Source organism: Marmota monax, unplaced genomic scaffold (genome assembly GCF_021218885.2).
Source record: "Marmota monax isolate L192 unplaced genomic scaffold, Marmota_monax_Labrador192_F-V1.1 WCK01_AAM20220418_F8-fsc00002, whole genome shotgun sequence".
NCBI lineage: Eukaryota > Metazoa > Chordata > Mammalia > Rodentia > Sciuridae > Marmota > Marmota monax.
In genome coordinates, this window is record NW_026693571.1 from 42702413 (window position 1) to 42723499 (window position 21087).

Below are 21087 nucleotides of genomic sequence, written 5' to 3' on the forward strand. Positions count from 1 at the left end.
TCAAACTAAAAAGCTTCTTCTCAGCAAAAGAAACAATCAGTGAGGTGAACAGAGAGAGCCTACAGGTTGGGAGTAAATTTTTACCACTTGCACATCAGCTAAATTACTCATCTCCAGGGTATATAAAGAAAGAGCTCAAAAAATCTAAACACCAAAAAAACAAATAACCCTACTAATAAATGGGCCAAGGAACCAAACAGACACTTCTCAGAAGAGGATATACAATCAATCAAAATATATGAAAAAATGTTCAACATCTCTAGCAATTTGAGAAATGCAAATTAAAACTACTCTAAGATTTCATCTCACGCCAGTCAAAATGGCAGCTATTAAGAATACAAACCAATAAGTGTTGGCAAGGATGTGGGGGAAAAGACACACTCATACATTGCTAGCGGGACTGCAAAATGGCACAGCCAATATGGAAAGCAGTATGGAGATTCCTTGGAAAACTGGGAATGGAAAGCTATCCCACTCCTCAGTCTATGCCCAAAGACTTAAACATAAACAGCATACTACAGGGACACAGCCACGTCAATGTTTATAGCAGCACAATTCACAATAGCTAAACTGTGGAACCAACATAGATGCCCTTCAGCAGATGAATGGATGAAGAAAATGTGATCTATATACACAATGGAATATTACTCAGCAATAAAAGAGAATAAAATCATGGCATCTGCAGGTAAATGAATGGAGTTAGGGAATATAATGCTAAGTGAAGTTAGCCAATCCCCAAAAAAACAAATGATGAATGTTTTCTCTGATATAAGGAGGGTGATTCATAGTGGGGTTGGAAGGGGGAGCAAGGGAGGATTAGACGAACTCTAGATAGGGCAAAGGGGTGGGAGGGGAAGGGAGGAGGCATAGGGGTAGAAATGAGAGTGGAATGAGATGGGCATCATTACCCTAAGTACATGTATAAAGACATGAGTGGTATGAATATACTTTGTATACAACCAGAGGTATGAAAAATTGTGCTCTATATGTGTAATATGAATTGTAATGCATTCTGCTGTCATATATAACAAATTAGAATAAAAAAAGAATTCAGTGGACATTTGGGATACAAGGGGGATGACCATAAACCCGCAGTTTTATCACATTATATGACATATCAGACTACTGGTTACTATTTTAAAGGAGCTTTGAATTTAATAAAATATCCCATTTACATATGCTGTCATAGGTCTGCATTTACAAATATGCTGTTTTGCATGCATTTTCAGATTGAGAAACTGCAAACCTAATGGGCTTAGATTCTTGACATTCCACATCCTTTTTCTGTGTGAAAGGGTTACTTTAACAATCAACAGCTTGAAAAAAAATGGCTTAGTCATTTTTAAAGGAAAAAAAAGAATGGTTACTGCAGAATCACCAAAGGTTGTAACAATATTAAGAGAAAACAGGTAATATTACAAATGGTTTCATGTCCATACATGCAGCAATTTACACAAAATAGACAAATGTCTGAAAAGCTGGAAACTACCAAAGCTTACTTAAGATAAAAGATAACCTTAGTAATCCTATACTTGTTAATCCTAGATCTATCAGAAAAATTAAATTTGTAGTTAAAAATCTAGTCTGTAAGAAAACTCAGACCCAGATGACTTTGTTGGTGAATTCTATCAAACAATTATGGAAGAAATAATTTCAGTTTTATTTATATTTTTTTCAGAAAGTATCAGTACGTATGTATGTGTGTGTGTATGTATTTCCTTCCAGAAAATAGAATACTTACTCATTCTGTGAGGGAAAATATCAAAACTGAAAACATTTCAAGAAAATGACAGAAAAATACCACTAACACACACAGAGGCAACTTTAAATGTTAGTAAATTAAATTCAACAAGCTACATAAAAGGATAACAGATCACAACCCAGCTGGCTTTCTCACTGACCTACCACTTTGAAAAATCAATGCAATTCACCATACCAGCAAACTAAAAAAAGAGTGGAAAAAGCCTGTATGATCATCACAGTAGACAACACAGTGGGGGAAAAAGAACTGTCTTTCCCACAAATGATAATGCAAACACTGAACATCCATATGCAAAAGTGAATTTGACTCCATTCCTCATATCTTTCACAAAACTTAAAATAATCATAAATCTCAGTGGAAAACCCAAAAACAATAACATTTCTTTAAGAAAATATAAAAGATAGCCTTTATGATTTTATGTTAAGCCAAGATTTCTTGATATCACCAACAGCATAGTCCAAAAAAAGAAACAAATTGACAAACTGGACTTCATCAAAGTTAATAACTTCTCATTGAATGACACTGTTAAAAAAAAATGAAAAGACAACCTACGTAACCAAAAATGTTTAACATTAATAGTCACTGGGGAAGTTCACATTAAAAGCACAATGAGCTATCACATACCTATTAAATCAACTAAAACTTAAAAAAATAAACAACAACAACAACAAAAATGACCATAGCAACATTTGACAAGGATATAGAAGAAGCAGGACTCCTGTACACTCCTGTAGGTGGGAGTATAAATGAATCAAATTTGAACAAAAGTTTGTCAATTTCCCAAAAAGTTAAGCATGATCTAGATAGTCCACTCCGGGATTTATCCATAAGAAATCAAAGTGCAGACGGGCATAGTGGATCACACTTGTCATCCCAGTAACTCAGGAGGCTGAGGCAGGAGGATCACGAGTTCAAAGACAGCCTCAGCAATTCAGCAAGGCCCTAAGCAACTTAGTGAGACCTTGTCTTTAAATAATAAAAATAAAAAGGGCTGATGATGTGGCTCAGTGGTGGAGCACCCCTGCTTTCAATCCTTAGTACCCCCCCAAAAAAAGTGCATGTCCCTCTGAAGATTTACCCATAAATGTTTAGCAGCTCTAGGTACAATAGTCAAAAGCTACAAACAACTCAAATATCTATCAACAGATCAAAGGATTAAAAAGAAAGAAAAATTGTGGTATATCCATCCAATAGATCAGTAGTTAGCAGAAAAAGGCATAAACTACTAGAATATACTACAACATAGGTGAATCTCTACTTCTTCTAAGTGAAAAAATCTAGATTTTTTCCCTAAAACATATGCTATATAGCTTATTTATACATAATTATAAGAACTCCAACTTAACATATAATGAAATAAAGCAGAAAAACAGTTACCTAAAGGTCAGGCCTGAGAAGGGAGGGGTGCAAAGAAAGGAGGCATTTCCAAAGACTGTTTATCTTGATTATGGTGATGGTTTCACAGGCGTATAAATACAGTCTTATCAAAACATATATTATAAATATGGAGAGCTCATTATATTTCAATTACACAATAAAGCTGTTTAGCTGATTATATGTCAATTGCACTATAATAAAGGTAAAAAAAAAATGAATGTAAAAAAACTGTTACAAGTATGTTCCTTACCCACAGCTTAGGATACTATCTTCAGTACACATACGTATACAAAATGACAACCATAAACAAATTAAAACTTCCCTTATTTCTGCTCTCCTTCCTCTTCTTCCCCTACACTCCCATTTAACAAAGGAAAAAGAAATCAAACACATCACAGCCTAAATCCGGAGAAAGAAACACTAACTAGAAGTCAACCTTTGGGGGTTTTGTTTCTTTAAGGACAAGCAGAAAGAGCAAAGGAGGAAAATGGTTATCCAGCAGGGAAGGAAAACAGAGGGTGCATAATTGAAAAGAGGGAAGAATAAAAACACCGAGAAAAACCAGAGAGCATTTCTTCTCCAATAAAATGAATTTGTGCCTAAGCATCCTCTATAAGCTACTTATATCATTGCCATATGTCTATAGCTAGGCAATGCGGCATAAAAAATAAATACCGTTAATGTTAGGGAAGCAGTAATAAAAATGACAAGCTCCCCATACAGAATTTATTACACTGAGTCACTGCATCTCTCAGCCTCCCACCCAACATGTTTTCAAGCCACCTCTCTTTACCACCCATTGGGATCTGCCGGGAGATACAAATCATAATATTTACCTAAGCTGGCATTTCCTTCCCCAAAAATCCCATTCCAATTTCCAGACTTAAAAGTTAAGTTTCCTCCAGGTAAAATCATTTTACTAGAAACATAACAAAACAGATCATTTGTCACCCCACAATGGGAAATGGTTGTGATGAACATGTTGCAGGAACTCAAAATTATGGTCTGCATAGATAAGAAATCATTCTGAGGGCTCGAATTCAGTTCTCCAAAGAATGGGAGTAAAATTGTTGCCTCAAGTCAGGAAAAGGAGGAAGATGCCATGTGTAAGGCCACTGCCATCTTTCTTTCTCCAAGACCCTGAGGGCTTTGCTTCCTATCGTAGTTTGGTGCTTTGGGGGTTGGCCAATTTCTTCCTCCACTTCCAGCCTCCCATCCAGTAATGGCTCAGTTATTTGCCAGGAAAAGAATTTAAGACAAGGCAAGACTTTGGTCTTTTTGTTGTTCTTGTTTCTTGGTGAGAAAAAGCTGTATTTCAGCTCTTACTGTGAAAGACAGAGCTGAGATTCCAACCTAGTGACTGCGTGGCTCCAGACCTCATGCCCTTGACCATTGCATTACACTTCTCTATCATGATGAGGGAAATACATTTGCTTTGGACATAACCATGTAGCCAACGTGGAATTAGGTAACAACTCAGTTTTCTTCCATTTGGTCCATCACCAGAAAAAGTGTCAATTAAATCCTAATTACTGCATTTTCAGTTGCTAAAAATAACATAGGGGAAAAGAACAGCAACCCAACTTTCGAATCTCCCAAGGCATCTGCCATCTTATGATAATCACTTCATCACATTCAGGCAGAATGTGTATATTGTTAGGAGTGAAATTATATAATAATAGCATCTCATAATTTCGTTCCGTAGGCAATGTTTGCTTCAAAGTGGAATGCAATATGATGGAGCAACATAATTAGAGAAAAAATGCAGAAAAAGCAACATAAGACCAAGGGCAATTAGGAACTAACTTTAGAGAACATCAAGATCCAAAAGAGGGACTAGGGATGTGGCTTAGTGGTAGAGCACTTACCTAGCATGCACAAAGTTCTGGGTTCAATTCCCAGCTCCAAAAAAAAAAAAAAAAATAAGGCACATAAAGAATAAGATCCTCTGGTTTTGAGGCTAATTTTCCACAAAGGAAAAGAACAATGTATATCAGAGGCAAAAAGCACACAATTTACTAAGAAAAAATTAAGTTTTACCCATAGTTTTCCACCAATAACTCAGTCATCTTGATCCATTCCCTTACCATCTGTTAGAGTGGTAGAATCCTCTGCTAGTCAACATATGCAATTTGTAATATTTTTATATCCTCATCCACTCTTTCTTTCAACCACCTAATATGGGCTTTCTCAACTCCATTACTTTGGATCAAGTAATTCTGCAGGGAAGGCTCAGCTGCCCTGTGCACTATGGGGTATTTAGCAGCCCAGCCCAGCCCTCCATTCATTAGATTACAGCAGCACCCTCTCCAGCGGTCACGAAACCAAAAATGTCTGCAGATATTTCCAAACATCACCAGGGGGGAAAAATCACCCTCGGTTCAGCACCATTTCTCTAAATACTCAATGACAGGCATACCTCCAGTTAGAAATATTGCAATGCATGGGACATATAAGACGCCAGTCTGCAGAGAGCTTACATGCTAATCCTAGAGAAGGACTGATGAGATTCATTTTAATCCTCCTCTAAACCACAGTCACTACCAGTGGCAATCTAGATGATCAGTACATGGATTCAGCCTTCCTTTTGCCCCTTTATTGACTCATTGAAGAAAAAAATGTTAAGGGTGGCTAAAAACATCTTCAAAAGAAGTATCTGAAAACAGGTAATGCACACCTGAGCCCACTGAAAAATGTTAATGATGTAAAGAGAAGAACAACCAGACAACACAGGCTGCCTGATACGATCCAACAGGAAGAATACAGCTGTACTCTGATACTCTTGAAATATATAAATAAAAACCCAATCTAAACCCAACAAAGACTATAGATTTAACTATTTGCAGAAAATACAGTGGCTAGAGAATCATGTTAAATGACCTCATGCCACATCTGAAATGCAGAAAATTATACTTTAAAAACCGAGCCAGTTTCTTCAACAAATAAATGCCAGTGGTCAAGAGGGAAAGAACTGTGCAGATTAAGAGAGACTTAAAACTTATCAAGCACATAGAATGTCAACACTGTTTAAAACCTGTGGGATTTAAACCAAATATAAAAAGACTTTTTAAAATTTTTTTTGGTTGAGGGAGAGACTTTTCTCACTTTAGTGAAAACTGAATAAGGACTGCATACCGGATGATATTAATTTTGTTGGATATCATAATTAGCTTCTGATTGTGAAGTCGGTCTTTTTTAAAATATATACTCAAGTATTTACAGATACGGCAATATAGTTTTTGGAAAATCTATAAAGTATCATCCCCCAAAAGTAGCAGGCAGGGAGATAAATGAATCATCGAGAAGAATGAGATACTAAGCTGAAGAACTGTAATAGGGCCATGAGGATTCATTACACTGATCTCTCTGGCCTTTCATATTTGAAGTTTTTCATAATTTGTTAAATGCACAATGTGTAACTTAAGTAGATTCTAATGTGCTGGTTGGAACCCAAGTAATTTGTACATTAAAAAAGCACCTTATAGGGCTGGGGTTGTGGCTCAGTGGTAGAGCACTTGCCTAGCACATGTGAGGCACTGGGTTCAATCCTCAGCACCATATAAAAATAAATAAAAGTATTGTGTCCATCTACAACAAAAAAAATATTTTTTTAAAAAAGCACCTTATACATGGTTCATAACAGCTGACCCTGGGAAAGCTCTGCCCTTTTGGTGGGGCGGGTCAGGAGGAGGGAGTTGTGTGCGTATAAAAATCCAAGTCCCTAACAGAACCATAACACAGGAATTAACAGTTGTGATGTTTTTCCCATTCTTCAATTTTGTACTTCCTATTTTTATTCTTCATCAAACCAAACTTTTATGCCTGAATTCCTTCCTTTTTAGAAAAAGTTTGCTACTCATTAAAACGCTGAACTCTTAACTCCAGTCCCATTCCATATTTCCTATAATAAATGAAAATTCTAAATTTACATTAAAATCCCAAGTAAAGTTTTCAAACAGCTTTGTAGTTAACTGTTAGAAAATTCTGTTGAAATATTTGAATTTTCAGAATTTTAAATATTAGCTTAAAACAATTAAGAGAGTCAGTGAATTCAATAAGTAGTCTTCCTTACTGAATCCTCATTGTTTCATAGTGTTTATTCCTAAAACTCACATCAACAATAGATATCTATTTTAAGACCAAAGGCTATTCTGTTATAGCTGACTGGACAACTGATGTCCACCTACTGTCTATCTTACCTTCTGGAACACTATTAGCTCAATGCTTTCCTTTTTAATAACTATTGGTATCTCTGTGCAGAGTAGGCACCTGCTTTATGTTATAGTACTCCTTGTTCACTCTTTCCTCCTATTCCTGAGAGGACCTTACCTCAGATACTGTTTCAGGGCACTTGTTATTGTCTTCACTTCCCAGTCTATGGAATTCTCCAGGTCCAGCTCACTGCATGTTTTTACATCTAGTGAACAAGCAAGAAAGAAAAGTTCATTAAAACCTGGAACATGCAGAGGCCGTCCTGACAAACTCACAGAGCTTCCATTTTTAAAATGCTGATTCCATTTATTTAACAAATAATTAATCCTGTGGTTTCCCTACCAAAACAACATTACATGCTGGACTATGAGTCATGACTATCAGTCATGTTCTATTACTAGACTTATATAGCACTTCAGAAAATCTGTAGTAGAGATCAAAACAAAGGGGTAAGTTTGAGGCCAAAGTATGGAAGAATGAAGACATGGTACGGCGTTTCAACATCTCTAACTGGTATTGTTCATGTACAGCTAACAGCATCATCAGCACCTCCTTCATGTTAAAGCAGCCATGGCTTAAAGCATGTGGCTTTTCCAGTTCAATGAGTGGCTTAAGTCACCGCAGGTGGCACAACTGCTCTCAGATGTTATTACAAGACGAAGAGGTGGCACCTCTTACTAACAACAAACCCTTAGAATGGCAACAAGTTGGGGGAAAGAATAAGCTTGAGCCCATGTTTCAAGATTTGTATTCATTACATTATCGTTCTAAAGATTAACACAGGATCAACCAAAACAGAAATATGACGACATGCAGACTTAAAAAGTCATTGATGTTTTACCCGATTTAAACAATGCACAATGTGCGCATGTATCAAAATACACTATCCTATTAATATGTCGAATTTGTGTTTATCTGTCAAAAAATAAATTTGATTTTTAAAACAAAAGCTATCTAAGAAGGGAGACTCATTTAGGGGTCCTCTTCCACACTGACATTACAATGACACACTTATCCTGGAAAAATTGATAGGATGATTCTGTAACTCTCTAACATCCACTCCAAATGAAACTAGTTTTCTTTGTTCTAAAAGTGTTACTGATGTGTTGCTTCTCAGTGCCCTTTTAAATAGCTACTAAGTTCTAAGGCAAAAGTGTGTGGTACCAAAAAAAAAAAAAAAGAGTAGGAAAAGTTGATCCTGGTTGAAGTAAAACGACAACACAGTTAGAAAAGCAAATTCTCTCAGTTGGTGGCATCTTTGCTATTTGTACCCCATGCACCAGCACACTCCATGTGGCTGGTAGTGCACAGCAGGGCAGTACGGGTATCCCTAGCCATCTTCAGTACCTGCATCAACCTATGCCAGAGAGCGACTTAGAACAAGGGAGTCCCAACTCATCTGGGCTTCAGGTCTTCGCTTGCACCATGGAGCCCATGTAAATGCTCTCATAGAACTAGTGAGCACGTCAAACAAGGCAGGAACATAGGCCAATTTTCATAAATTATTACATGTAGCAGATTACCATCACAGCAAAGTGGCTAAAAAGCCTAAGGGGTTCAGTGGTGGCACCCACCCAAAGGAAGGAATGGATAAGAATGGTAGCAAGTCATCAACAGAAACTTGCCTGGCTTTCTACATTCCTATCATGTGAAGGAAAATAAATAAAAGATTCATGGAAGAGACCCTTTCTCCCTTACTCCAGAATGACGTCCCAAGCAAGATTAAAACAAAACAAAACAAAAAAAACACCCACTGGTTGCTTCAGGGTTATTTTTTTTCCTTCCTTCCTTACATTGTATTTGTTTTATTCGTCTACATAGAGAAGAAAACATCTTGTTAGTATTTTCTTTCTTAAAGCACAAAAATAGAACAGGCTGTCAAAATGTGACCAGCATGCAAAGTCACGCATGTTGCCTAAAAACTCTTAAGCTCAGACATGACAAAGAATGGATGACAACTCAATGTTGGACTCAAACTTTTTGAAAATAAAGTGAAACAGGAAGTGATGGTTATTTCACAGCCATAACATCATACATACGAAGTCAATTACTCAAAGGTCTGGAGACTTTTTAAAGCACTTCAACATTTCTTGATTACAGCGACTGACAGCCCTATGCAATAAACTACAACAATGGCAATTGACACTGATTACATTTTGATCAGTTCCTACAATTCAGAACTCATTTGTTACCGAGCTTGTCAGACAAGCCACAGATACATTCAAGAAATCAAATTAAGAACCCTGATTAAAGATGCAATCCTTTATAACAAGGACTAAATAATTCTGTTCTAAAGGCTTTGCCAACCAATTACTTCTGTAACTGAATATTCTGTCTCTCATTAAATCAATTATTTAAATCTCATTTTAACATACAAGTCAGATAACATTTTCAATCAACTTGCTACCAGCAAATCACCATTTTAAAATCCAAGAGGGTTCTAAAGGAAATTTTTTATTTCCAACTTTCTACCAAATTATCATTCTATATTTTGAGAATCATATTCTCTCCATGGAAAAATAAGCCACCCTTCTAAATTCATGGGATAAAAAGCAGCTGTCACATCAGAAGCTAATGACTACACAGTGTCTATGTTATTAATCTCTATTAAATTTTTCACTGTTTTCAAATAACTCAATCATCCCTAGCAGTCCTTTACAATCAGTGGGTGCACTGGGAATAGGTAAAATTTGTTATAACCTTATTTAGGATTCAAATATAAGAATATGTTTGGAGTGTTCATTCAAAATACATATTCTACCTTAAATAAGGGGAAAATTTTGCTTCCTTTAGAACCAAAAAATAACATCTCACAAATAGTTAAAACTCCAAAATAATGAGCGCAAACGGTAGACTTTTTATTGGGGTGAATGTTTCCTACTTGCATAACCACTGGCTATTTCTTTGAAATTGGAAATGTACAGCCCAACAAAACTGCAAAGCACCATTTTATGTAAATCTAATACTGCACTTAACAATGGCTTGGGTCCAATTTCAAAGTACTTGAAGAAGCATGATGATGGGATGAGTTCTGAAAATACACTTTATTGTAATAAACTGAAATGTTTTTCAGCTACATTAGTTCACTTTTCCTCCCAAACTATGTGACAAAGTTGTCCTGCAGACAAAGTAAATGAGGTAATATTTTTAAATCAACACTCTTCCAAATTATTTTTATTTCTTGTTTTCTATGTTTCTATGTCTAAAAATATGTAAACCATCCAGGCTTTTTTTTTTTTTTTTTGCAAATTACATTTAGAAATAGTTACTGGATCCACGAGATCTCATACGTCACACTACCTCATTTCTCACAGTTTCCCCTTCCTCGGCTCTGCTTTCCTTCCAAAGTGGGGGAGGAGGAGGAATATAGGACAGCTGACACACTTCAGTCCTAATCTATAACTACTGTGATTCAGCTTTTAAATTCTCATCTTCTTGACTAAAAAAACATAACTCACCCCAAACACGCCCCATGTGTTATTTCTCTCTACTTTCCTCAACTACTCTGTATCTAAACAAACTTTCACCAGATTATGCGCCCTGACTCGGAGACAGCAAAAGAAAATGGCCTGTAAACAAAAGGAAGTCCGTCCTTCAGGTGGGCATTTCCTTTTGGAAATTTAAGAAGCTTGGTCTAGGGAAAGGCTCAGAGGTTGCTGGAAAGTCAGCAGAATGTTGCTTTCTATTCCAGGATGGAAGACAAAGTCTCAATACCAGGGAAGGATGACAGTTACCTTCTCCTTCACCTGGCCTGGAAGAGCATAAATGATTTCTCCATTTACAGAGCTTTCTACGATCAACCGCCATCACTCTTCATGTTGAATGAAGAAAGGGGATGAAGAGGGTGAGAAGAGGAGACGGGGGGTGGGGGGGGGGAGAGGGGAGAAGAGAAGGGGATGAACGAGGAAGGGATGAGGGAGGGAGAGGAAGAGATGAGGGAGGGAGAGGAAGGGAAGTGGGAGGGAGAGGAAGAGATGAGGGGGGAAGAGGGAGGGATGAGGGGGGAAGAGGGAGGAAGGAGAGGAAGGGATGAGGGAGGGAGAGGAAGGGATGGAATAGGTAGAAGATAATGGAGAGAAACATTTTTCTGTATTTTAATCTTAAAGGGGGAAGAAAAACACTCCACAGAAAGGAGAGAGAGATAAGGAGAACGTGCAAGAGATTAAGCATAGATTCTTTATTTAGGAATCACCACAAACTTCTACATGTGAGTATTTAAAGAATACTTTAAACAGAAAACGCAAAACATTTTATATAAAAATAGCAATAATAAAAAATCTAAAGTAAATAGCTCTCAAGGCCTAAAATGAATCAAGTAAAAGCAGCTCTCAAAAAATGAAATAGCTTGGAACTTTTTCTCAGACACTTAGATTTTAGATTATATTTCAAAGAAAAAACTGCATTACCAACAAAATGCTCTTTGAAACTATCCAAATTTTAAATAAAATATTGCTCTCAGGAATAATAATTAAAGATAATGACTTGCTGTAAAAAGCAAACTTAAAACTTTGGCAGGCCCACTCAATTTTTCTTCTCTTTAGGACATACAACCTTAAAACAATAGAGAAGTGGGAAAAGCTGGAGAGAAAGAACATGTATGGGAACGCATACATGACTACCAAAACTCAAATTTTGTTTTTGGCAGCAGTAGCAAATTGTTTCAATTTGAATATTTAATCAGGATGGGAAGGACACATCTTAAGGAAATCCTCAATTCAGTAGGAAATAGTGAATAAACCTATTTTGCCGAGAGCAAAAATAGTATTGGTAACAAACAAGAAAATGGTGCTAATGCAAACCCAAAATTTTTGACCGACAATCTAAAATTCATACTAAGGATACTTTATAGATAACAAAAATATATATTATTCAGTCCTCAAATGAATTATTAAATGAGGAGATAACAAGTCAGTATCTTTCTCTCATGCCAATTCTCTAATTTCCTCTTTTTACAGACTATTACTGAGAACACAGCAGCACTTCTCTTGCCAGCAATTCAAAGGAGGTTATAACCTGCCCGTGTTCTGGACTTCTCTACTCTGATGCTCATGGAAAGTATGGACAGTTTTCCAGGTCATGAATTTTTGAGGTTTTAGATAGACAGTGAAAAACACCTTGAAGTTAAGGACTGTCTTGGAACATTTCCCACGAGCAGAGGAGACCATCACCTGGGTTCAGCTATGTTGAGTGTATAGGATTTTATGAGATTAAGAACAAATTTTGAGAGAGCTTAACACTTCATGGTGACCACAGAAACACCCTTGTTCAAGCTTTCCGGGAACGTGAACAATAGGATAAAAATAATGCCAGGATCTTTATGGCCAGTTTAGCACCAAAATGTGCCTTTCGGCCCACATCTCCCATTCTGATACCAAGAGCCTTCTAGGTCTAATCATTAAAATACCATGTTGGAAATGGGAGAAGTGTTTCTAATTTTAAAATTAAGTAAAAGCAGATGCTGCAGTGCCATTAAACTCTTCCAGCTGCTACTGAACCACTGGCAACCGGGGTCTATTTAATTTGGAGCCTGCTAATGGTAAAAAGGAAAAATCTGTCTGCCAGAATTGCACACCCAAGTCAAACCAGAGGGGCAGAAAATGAAAACAGCTCATGAAAGCGAATGTATCCTAACAAGGCTCTCCAGCTGATGACGGGCAATTTTTCCTGTGGTTAATAGCTAAAAAAAGGTTGTTGCTTATGAAATCCTTAATTCAAATACAGCCAAACAAGTAGTGCTATCCATAATGTGTCAGTTGATTTTGTTCATCTTAGTTTATGCTTTCTAAAAACGAGTCTTTACTACAACACTTTAAGATGCAGACAGGTTTAAATGCATTCACAGACTACCTGGGGGCATTGTTAATATTGATTAATTAAAGTGAGACAGCAAATAAATTAATATGTAGCAAGGTCAGAATGACAGATTGGTTTGATATCCAAGGGCCTGCAGCCAGATGAGTTATCGCTTCTCAAGAGGCAGCCTGCTCTGAGGTGGGGAGAAGTGGAGTGCCTTACAGGTGGCACGGAACTGACAGCAGTGTGTAATGCAAAAGCGCTTTGTCATTCACATAATGTCTGGGGTAATGAAATGAATTCACTTTCTGGCTTCCTCTAGTCTGCGATGCCAAAGAACACTGTGTTATCAGCACAGATGGAGCATGCGTGGTTCTGGAGAAGAGCCTGGTGCGAACTACAAACAAGCCACTGTGAATACCAATGAATCCCCGAGAGTCAGACCCTCGCTGTCAAATGACAGTTTGGGAAGCTCCATAGAAATGAGCGAGTCCCAGTGGTCTTGTCCAACCAAATGTACTGTCAAGATATGGACAGGCAATTTGGAAATCATGCAAATCATAGAAGCCTGACTGCTGCTTCACTGAGTAGAGCAAGCAGTGAAAGATATTCGTCCATGGGGCTGGGGTTGTGGCTCAGTGGTAGCGCTCTCGCCTAGCATGCATGAGGCACTGGGTTCGATCCTCAGCATCACATAAAAACAAAATAATATGTCCACCTAAAACTAAAGATACATAAATAAATGTTTTAAAAAAAAGATATTCGTCCATGAGTTGCATCCTCTTCTTAATAAGTAGAGGCAAAGTAGATAATCTAAGCTGATCCAAATACTCATCTACTTCTGAATCAACCATCTCTGCTCAGGAGACCACTCATCTAAGCAGAAGAAAAAATGGATTCCCAAGTATGCTTTATGTTACTATGAAATATTAAGTTGTGAAGTCAATGAACATAAACAAATAATGCATGGAAAAATGATTAGAAAAGAGGCATACCCATCAACATACTCAGAAGTCTCTGGACCTTTGAACTCACCCCCACAACTCTGTACAATCCTTGGTCATTTATACCTATTGGAAGAAACGAAAGGTTAGCAAAATACAACAATATCAGATTTAAAAAGCTGTCACCAAACAATTGCAGTCAGAATCTTTGCTAACTCACATTAGCAACATTCCTGTTGACTGTAAAAATAATGTTCAACAAAAATCAAGTGTTTATACCAACTTTTTTTTTTTTAAACCAGCTTTGTATTTGTGTGCTATGGTTGGAAAATAACCTAAACCAATTTTCCATGTGGACAAAAATGTAATGAGTCAATGTTAATGAAAAGTCGAGCAACATGGATACACTGAAATGTATTCCAATGCAACTTGTAAAGATACATTAAACCTTATGTTTCTTGGGTTCACTTGTTCACATTTCTCTTAGAAAGTGTTAGTCTTTTAAATATAATATGGTGATTAGGACATAAAAAGAAATTATTGTTTGGATGATTGTTGGATACCAGTGAAGACTAAAGCAGTATTTTTAAAGAAAGAGTTGTTACATGCCCTGCCCAAGTGTGTATCACCACAAACTCTACTGCAAAATAAACCAAATCATTGCAAACTCTTCTGCGGAAACCTGAAAACCAGGGGTCCTGGAGCACAATAGATAAATAAAGGCAAGAAAAGTTACATCAAACACAATTTCACGTGATGAATAAATGTTCCTTTTTGGATTCCCATCTGCACAAACCAATTGTAAATGACACTTGAGAAACAATCAGGAAACTCAGAGGCGTTCAGGTGATACAAGGAAATTTCCATTTTAATGCTACACACTGAGAGGGGTGGAATCCATCTTTCTTAGATTTGCTGGAAGAGGAAGACGAGATGGTTGAAGCAACTAGGCAGCCTGTACATACTGCTGAATCTGGGTGATAAGAGTATGGGCGGTCATTGCACCGAATTCTCTAGTTCAATGGACTTGAAAAAATTTATAATAAAGCAATGACTCCCCCCAAATAGGACTTCTTATCTATACTTCCAAAGAGTTACAGCTTCAGGACTATGTGTCTATTTTCTCCACTATAAATGTTAAAGCCAACAAGAACACAACTGGCTGACAAGGAAATAACATCTCTAATCCCCAAAGTTTTCAAAACAAAATAACCCAACAACAAAAGGCCATGAGATCTGCACAAAGGGGTCTATTTTCTTCTTACCTCCTGCACTGATGAAAAGAATATTAGACAGAGTCTAAAGCATTGGATTCAAGTCTAGTTTAGATAAGCATGAGCAAATTAGGAAACCTCTGAGACCCAAGGCCACATAGGAGATCAAGGGCAACACCCTAAGCCCTAGTATGCCGGGAGGGAAAAAGAGATGCTAGAAACATGTTCTGTACATTATAATGCACTCTGACACACACATCCACATACACTTTCTTTTTTTCTTGCCACAAATCAGTATTTTCTTTCTTTTCCTCCATTTTGCCTTTTATTTGTCTTTACTCATTTTTAAACTTCTCAAATGTTCTATTTTGCCTTTGATTATGGGCCAAATTTGTGACTTTCACAAATTTACATGTTGAAGTCCTAACTCCCAGTATCTTACAATGTGACTGTATACAGAGAAGAGGTCTTTAAAAGCAGTAATTCATTTAAAATGAGGTCATCTGGGTGGGCCCTAGTCCAATATGACTGGTGTCCTTGAAAGGAGAGAACATTTGGACACAGTAAAAGCTGGTGGCCTGCAAGCCAAGGACAGAGGCCTCAGAAGAAACTGACCCTGGCGATAGCTTTATAATACACCTCTAGCCCCACCAAAATTATGAAAAAGTAAATCTCTAGTTTTTAAGTCACCCAGTATATGACTTTGTTACAGCAGCCTTACCCTACTGATACATGCTCTCTCTCCATTCTGTCATTAAAGCTCAGAGAACCAGGAGGGCCAAGGCTAGCCCCCAGTCTACTCCAGTTGACTCAGAATGCAAGAGTCCCAACAGCAAAGAGGCTCCTTCCTAATGCAGAACAGCCACTAACCAAAACAGGAGATGGGGCAGCATGGCCCTGCCTCAAGTTGCAAAAGAGAAGAGGAAAATGCCAAGAAACAAAAATCAGAGAATTCTGAGCCTGCTCCAAGGAGAAAGACTGAGCTACTCATTCCTTCCTTCTCCTAGAAGCCAGGGGACCTGTCCAGAGTGTTTAAAATGCCAAAGGATTTTGTTCAGCACTACTCTATTAAATAAACCTACAACAACAGCTTGACCCCAGTGCCAGAAGTAAAAAGAGCAAGTCATATTCTGCAAACAAATATGCACCTCTGTGAAAAGTGCCTGAAATATATGGAAAGATGAAATAAGAATGTTACTTCAGCAATAATCATCACTCTGCTGGTAATTACTATCAGATAATTGATCAAGTTCAAATTCATCACCCTGAGAAGAGTAGAGTTAATTGCTAATGCATAATGAAAGGTGCGAAGGGGAATGAAAGTTCCTCAACACAGTTTTTCCTTTTCTTAATGAAATTTAAATAAATCTCATACAAAAGCAGTTCAGAAATGGCACATGAAATACTCAAGTCTTGTGGGATTCTTTCTCGTAACACTCCTTTGAAAGGCCCTGGACTAACAAAGCGAGAAGAACTTTAATCTACAAACACATACGTGTTCATATAAAAATGTCAACTGTGTTAAGAGAATATAGACCAACATGCCAGTTCATACTAGTGGGCCTAATCACCTCCCTTCCAGCTTCTTCCCCAATTTCCCTCTTGCTCAAAGGGATCACTCTTTCTAGTCAGCAAGTATTCGAATTTTCAAGTTTAACTTGTCACGTTCCAAATTCGACAGGTCAATGTCCACTCAATCTTCTAACTGCAGACTAATTTCTGCCTCTTTAACACAGTCTTGAGTTTTTTGCACAGGAACACCAACATTCCAACCACCACCGTCTTTTCCCCTCTGTATTCCTAGCATTCATATCACTTTATTATCTAAGGTCCTCACCATCCCCATTTAAGAGTAAGCCAGCAAATGAAGCCCCTTTCCCAGCCATGACAAGTACATAAGTATCCATAAGGGGCCCCACTCATCTACCTACGTCTATCGCACAGCAGGCTGCTGTCCCCCACAGAAAACCAAGTTCACACTATCCTTCATGAATATATTCAGGCTGAGGTCTCTCCCCTGCCAGGAACGGTCTGCCCCTTGTCTACCCAAGATGACTCACCTGTCACCTATTTATTCATCAAATATGTGCCAGGTGCAAGAAGCTACTCAAGATTCAGCAATGAGTAAAATAAATTTCCATCCAAACCTTCAAAACCAGACCAAATCCTACCTTTTCTGACTCTAGCCCAAACTAATAGTCCCTTTCCCTAAACATAATCATAATCAATTCCTTTTATTTCAACACTTGGTCACGTTCTAAAACAAGCCCATAATCTCTTAGTCACAACTCCAAAAACCAGAATTCTCAACGCTTGACCTTGAACACATCATGTTAAGTCTTCATTTTTCCCACTTAGAGTGAATGCTCATATTCAACCATGTAAAAAAATAATTTCCAGGGCTGGGGTTGTAGCTCAGTGGTAGAGCACTTGTCTAGCATACATGATATTCAGTCCTCGGCACTGCATATAAAAATAAAGGTATAAAAAATACAATAACATTATAAAAACAGTAATTTCCACAAACTTATCTAGAGATGCACATGCTATATAGACCTGTATTACCTTTTTACTTAAAGAAAAAAATTACATTCTGAAACACATCCAGCATTAGAATTTTAAAACAAACAACTGCAGAACTCTATTCTATCTTCTCTCCCAATATGCAGATATTATTACCTTGAGAAATATTAGGTCAACTGTGTGTGTGTGTGTGTGTGTGTATTTATTTATTTTGGTAAATGGCACCTTGCATTAAGTAGTTGGGCACAAAATAGGTAGGTAGTGCTATGTTGATGTAACTTGAAATTAACTTAGAACTATAGATACAGATTGGACCAAAATGTATTCTAAACTAAGAAAGCTAAATATCCAAATTATTGTAACTTTTTGAGTGTATAAAGGCTTACCAATAGATATCATCAATAAAATATTTTCTGGGTTTTAGCAAAAAAAATTTGTAATTTGGCCCAAAAGTGTTTATAAGCCCAAAGATTTTTCTTTTAATAGATGAGACTGGTTTCAATGGGTAGTAATATACAAATTCCAATACAAAGATCATCTAATGACAGATGTCCCCAGGTAAAGTCGATAAGGTAAAATCCAGCATGTCTTACTTCCTATCACCAGTCTCTTCTAATCTGCCACTCTGCTACCACAGAGTGTGACCCACATCTTCTGTGAGGAGATATCAAAAAGTGGGAATGAATCAAGTTTCATCACAATACCTGCCCAGTTGTTTCCCTCTCAGAACCCAGAAGATATCACCAGAGCCAGAATATATTTGGCACCCACAGGCCTTTCAAGTGATCTGGAGAAGCAAGAGAGAAAGGAAGATGCTCTGGGACAATAAGAGTTAAGGTACAAAAAGGAGAATATGATTTAAAAGGATCAATAAACTCAAATAACAGAAGTGGAGGTAAGACTGGACAGGCTGTGTCTTAGTCTATGTTCTGCTGCTATAACAGAAAGTCTTGGACTGGGTAACTGATGACAAAAAAAAATTTCTTTAGCTTATGGTTCTAGAGTCTGGAAAGATCAAGAGGTCACATCTGGTGAGAGTCTTCTTGCTATCATCACATGCGGGGAGGAAGGAGGATAAGTCAGCAAGGAAAAGGGGGGGGGGACATTCTTTAATCAGGAGCCCACTCCTATAATCATAACCCCATTCCCCAGAGGACAGTGTTAATTTACTCATGAGGGCAGAGCCCTCCGTACCTAATCACCTCTCAATCCGGCTGCATTATGGGTTAAGTTTTCTACACCGGAACTTTGGGGACACACTTAAACCACAGCAGGATACAAGTAAATGTGGTAAATAAGAAGAAAACAGCTTCTAAAATAAAGGAAGCAGAGAGGTAAAGGTGATTACAAAGTGTGTCTGCATGTGCATGCGTGTGCGCGCGCACACACACAAAACACACACACACACACAGGTGAGCAGGGCAAAGAATGCAAAGCAAAAGGGGAAAACAGAAAGGAATGAAGTTAGCAGGTGAGGTAGTCCATAATATTGAATTTCCCCAGAATTATCAAGTACTAACTATATTTCAGACAACCAGAATTAAGTGAAGACCTAGGAATTAAAATTAAGGGATCAACTTGATACCAACTAGGGCAGGAAATCTTTTTGTTCCCCCCTTCTTTTTGGTTTCAGGAGACACTTTGATAATTCTGTATTCTCTATTACCTCACACAGTGCTCAGCACGTTCTATGTATTTAGCAAATAAATGGACTATATTAATGATTGAAATAAATAATGAATTAATATGCTGATGATTAAGAAGTAAATGGAATATGGAAAGATAAGACAGGAAAGGTCTCCCATGTGTTCCTGTGTGTGTAGATAAAACTAGATTAAAGAGAAGGGCTCAACGTGGAATGTAAACACTTTTGATGGTAACAGGCACAAAATTATTTTAAAAGATTTTGCAGCTGCATGATTCTACAGAAATAAATGATCAAATTCCATGGGTCTATAAACATTCATTCAGCTCACATCTAGCAACCCGCAGAGCGCCTGGCATGGAATGAGGTACTTAATATTTGCAGAGTGACTGAATCGTTTATTTGCACTTGTGTGTGGTGACAACAGGGTAAAAGGTCATTAATGTTCATGTTCACATTCACAGGATTTACATCAAAAGTCTGCAACATTTCATTTTTAATGAGGCATATGTGCAAATATGTAAGCATGTGAATGTAGAATACAAATGTAGGTTTACACGACTCTCCAGCACTGCAAAGACAAATTCCCTGATGGGTTATGTAATGAGAAAATGTGCAATTTTATGCATATGTAAATTCTAATCATTATTTTAAAATGTCCTAATTTTAAATATTTACATATTTTACATAATTATAAACATTAACCAATGTTGAAAGACACTTGACAATAAAAGGAAAAGACGTGTAACATAGGAAATGATTAGAAAAACTTGTAAGAAAATCACGAAGGTGACTCAAGGAAAAGCAATGGAGAAACTCATGGGTGTCGTTTCAGGTCAGGGGTGAGTTACAGAAAAAAGGCAATGTGTTCCCGTCTATATTTACAACCAATCTTCAATAACACTGTTTAAGTGTCTGTGTAAGTGTAGTGAACACTTTCCAGGCTATCTCCTGTCCTGGGTTACACAGAAATAAACAGATCCATACATACCCTTAAGATAGTCAGCAATCTGTAACACTTTAGGTTTCTGTCGAAGATGTGTATTCATATTAATTTTAAATAAACACAGAAGCAAGAATCTTTCACTCTGTTCCATCAATGGGGCATATTCACTGCCATGAATGTAAGATACTGTATCTACTGAACTCTAAAACTCAAGAAGAATTGATTATTTTTTTTAACACTTACAATGCATTAAATACTGCAAAGAGAAGGTAAGATCAATTCCTAAGAAGATTAACTGTAGCTATATAAAGATGAAAAGATCAAAAGAGCACTCAATAACCTTTTCACCTTTCTGGACCTTGGTCCAAACAAAAAAATTTTTTTTAATTTTTAAAAAAGCATATCCTGGATATACAAATTTGTTCACAAGTTAAGATTACTGACATTCTGGAAATTTCCAACGCTACCATCCTCTAGGTGTGATTTGGCAAGTTGCTCCCTCTATGCCTGACCTTCTTCATCTGAAAAACAGGTTAAGATGGAAGGGGGGCTGTGTATGGCTGAGTGGTACAGCACTTGCCTAGCATGTGTGAGGCCCTGGGTTCAACCCCAGTACCGTCAAAAAAAAAAAAAAAAAAAAAAAGTGGGATGGGGTCATTGTGAAAATTAAA

At 37.3% G+C, this 21087-nt stretch overlaps 1 protein-coding gene across 3 annotated transcripts in view; it reads right to left on the reverse strand.

Annotated features, from left to right (window-relative positions):
• Positions 1 to 21087, reverse strand: part of Arhgap10 (Rho GTPase activating protein 10) — a 298879-nt gene that overhangs the window by 115445 nt on the left and 162347 nt on the right. For all 3 annotated transcript variants that reach the window (XM_046459111.2, XM_058583937.1, XM_058583938.1), the window contains exons 14-15: positions 14140 to 14214; positions 7469 to 7556 (exon numbers count right to left, since the gene is read on the reverse strand). In XM_046459111.2, the coding sequence (XP_046315067.1) occupies positions 7469 to 7556; positions 14140 to 14214 (163 nt within the window). The remainder of the gene's footprint in view (positions 1 to 7468; positions 7557 to 14139; positions 14215 to 21087) is intronic.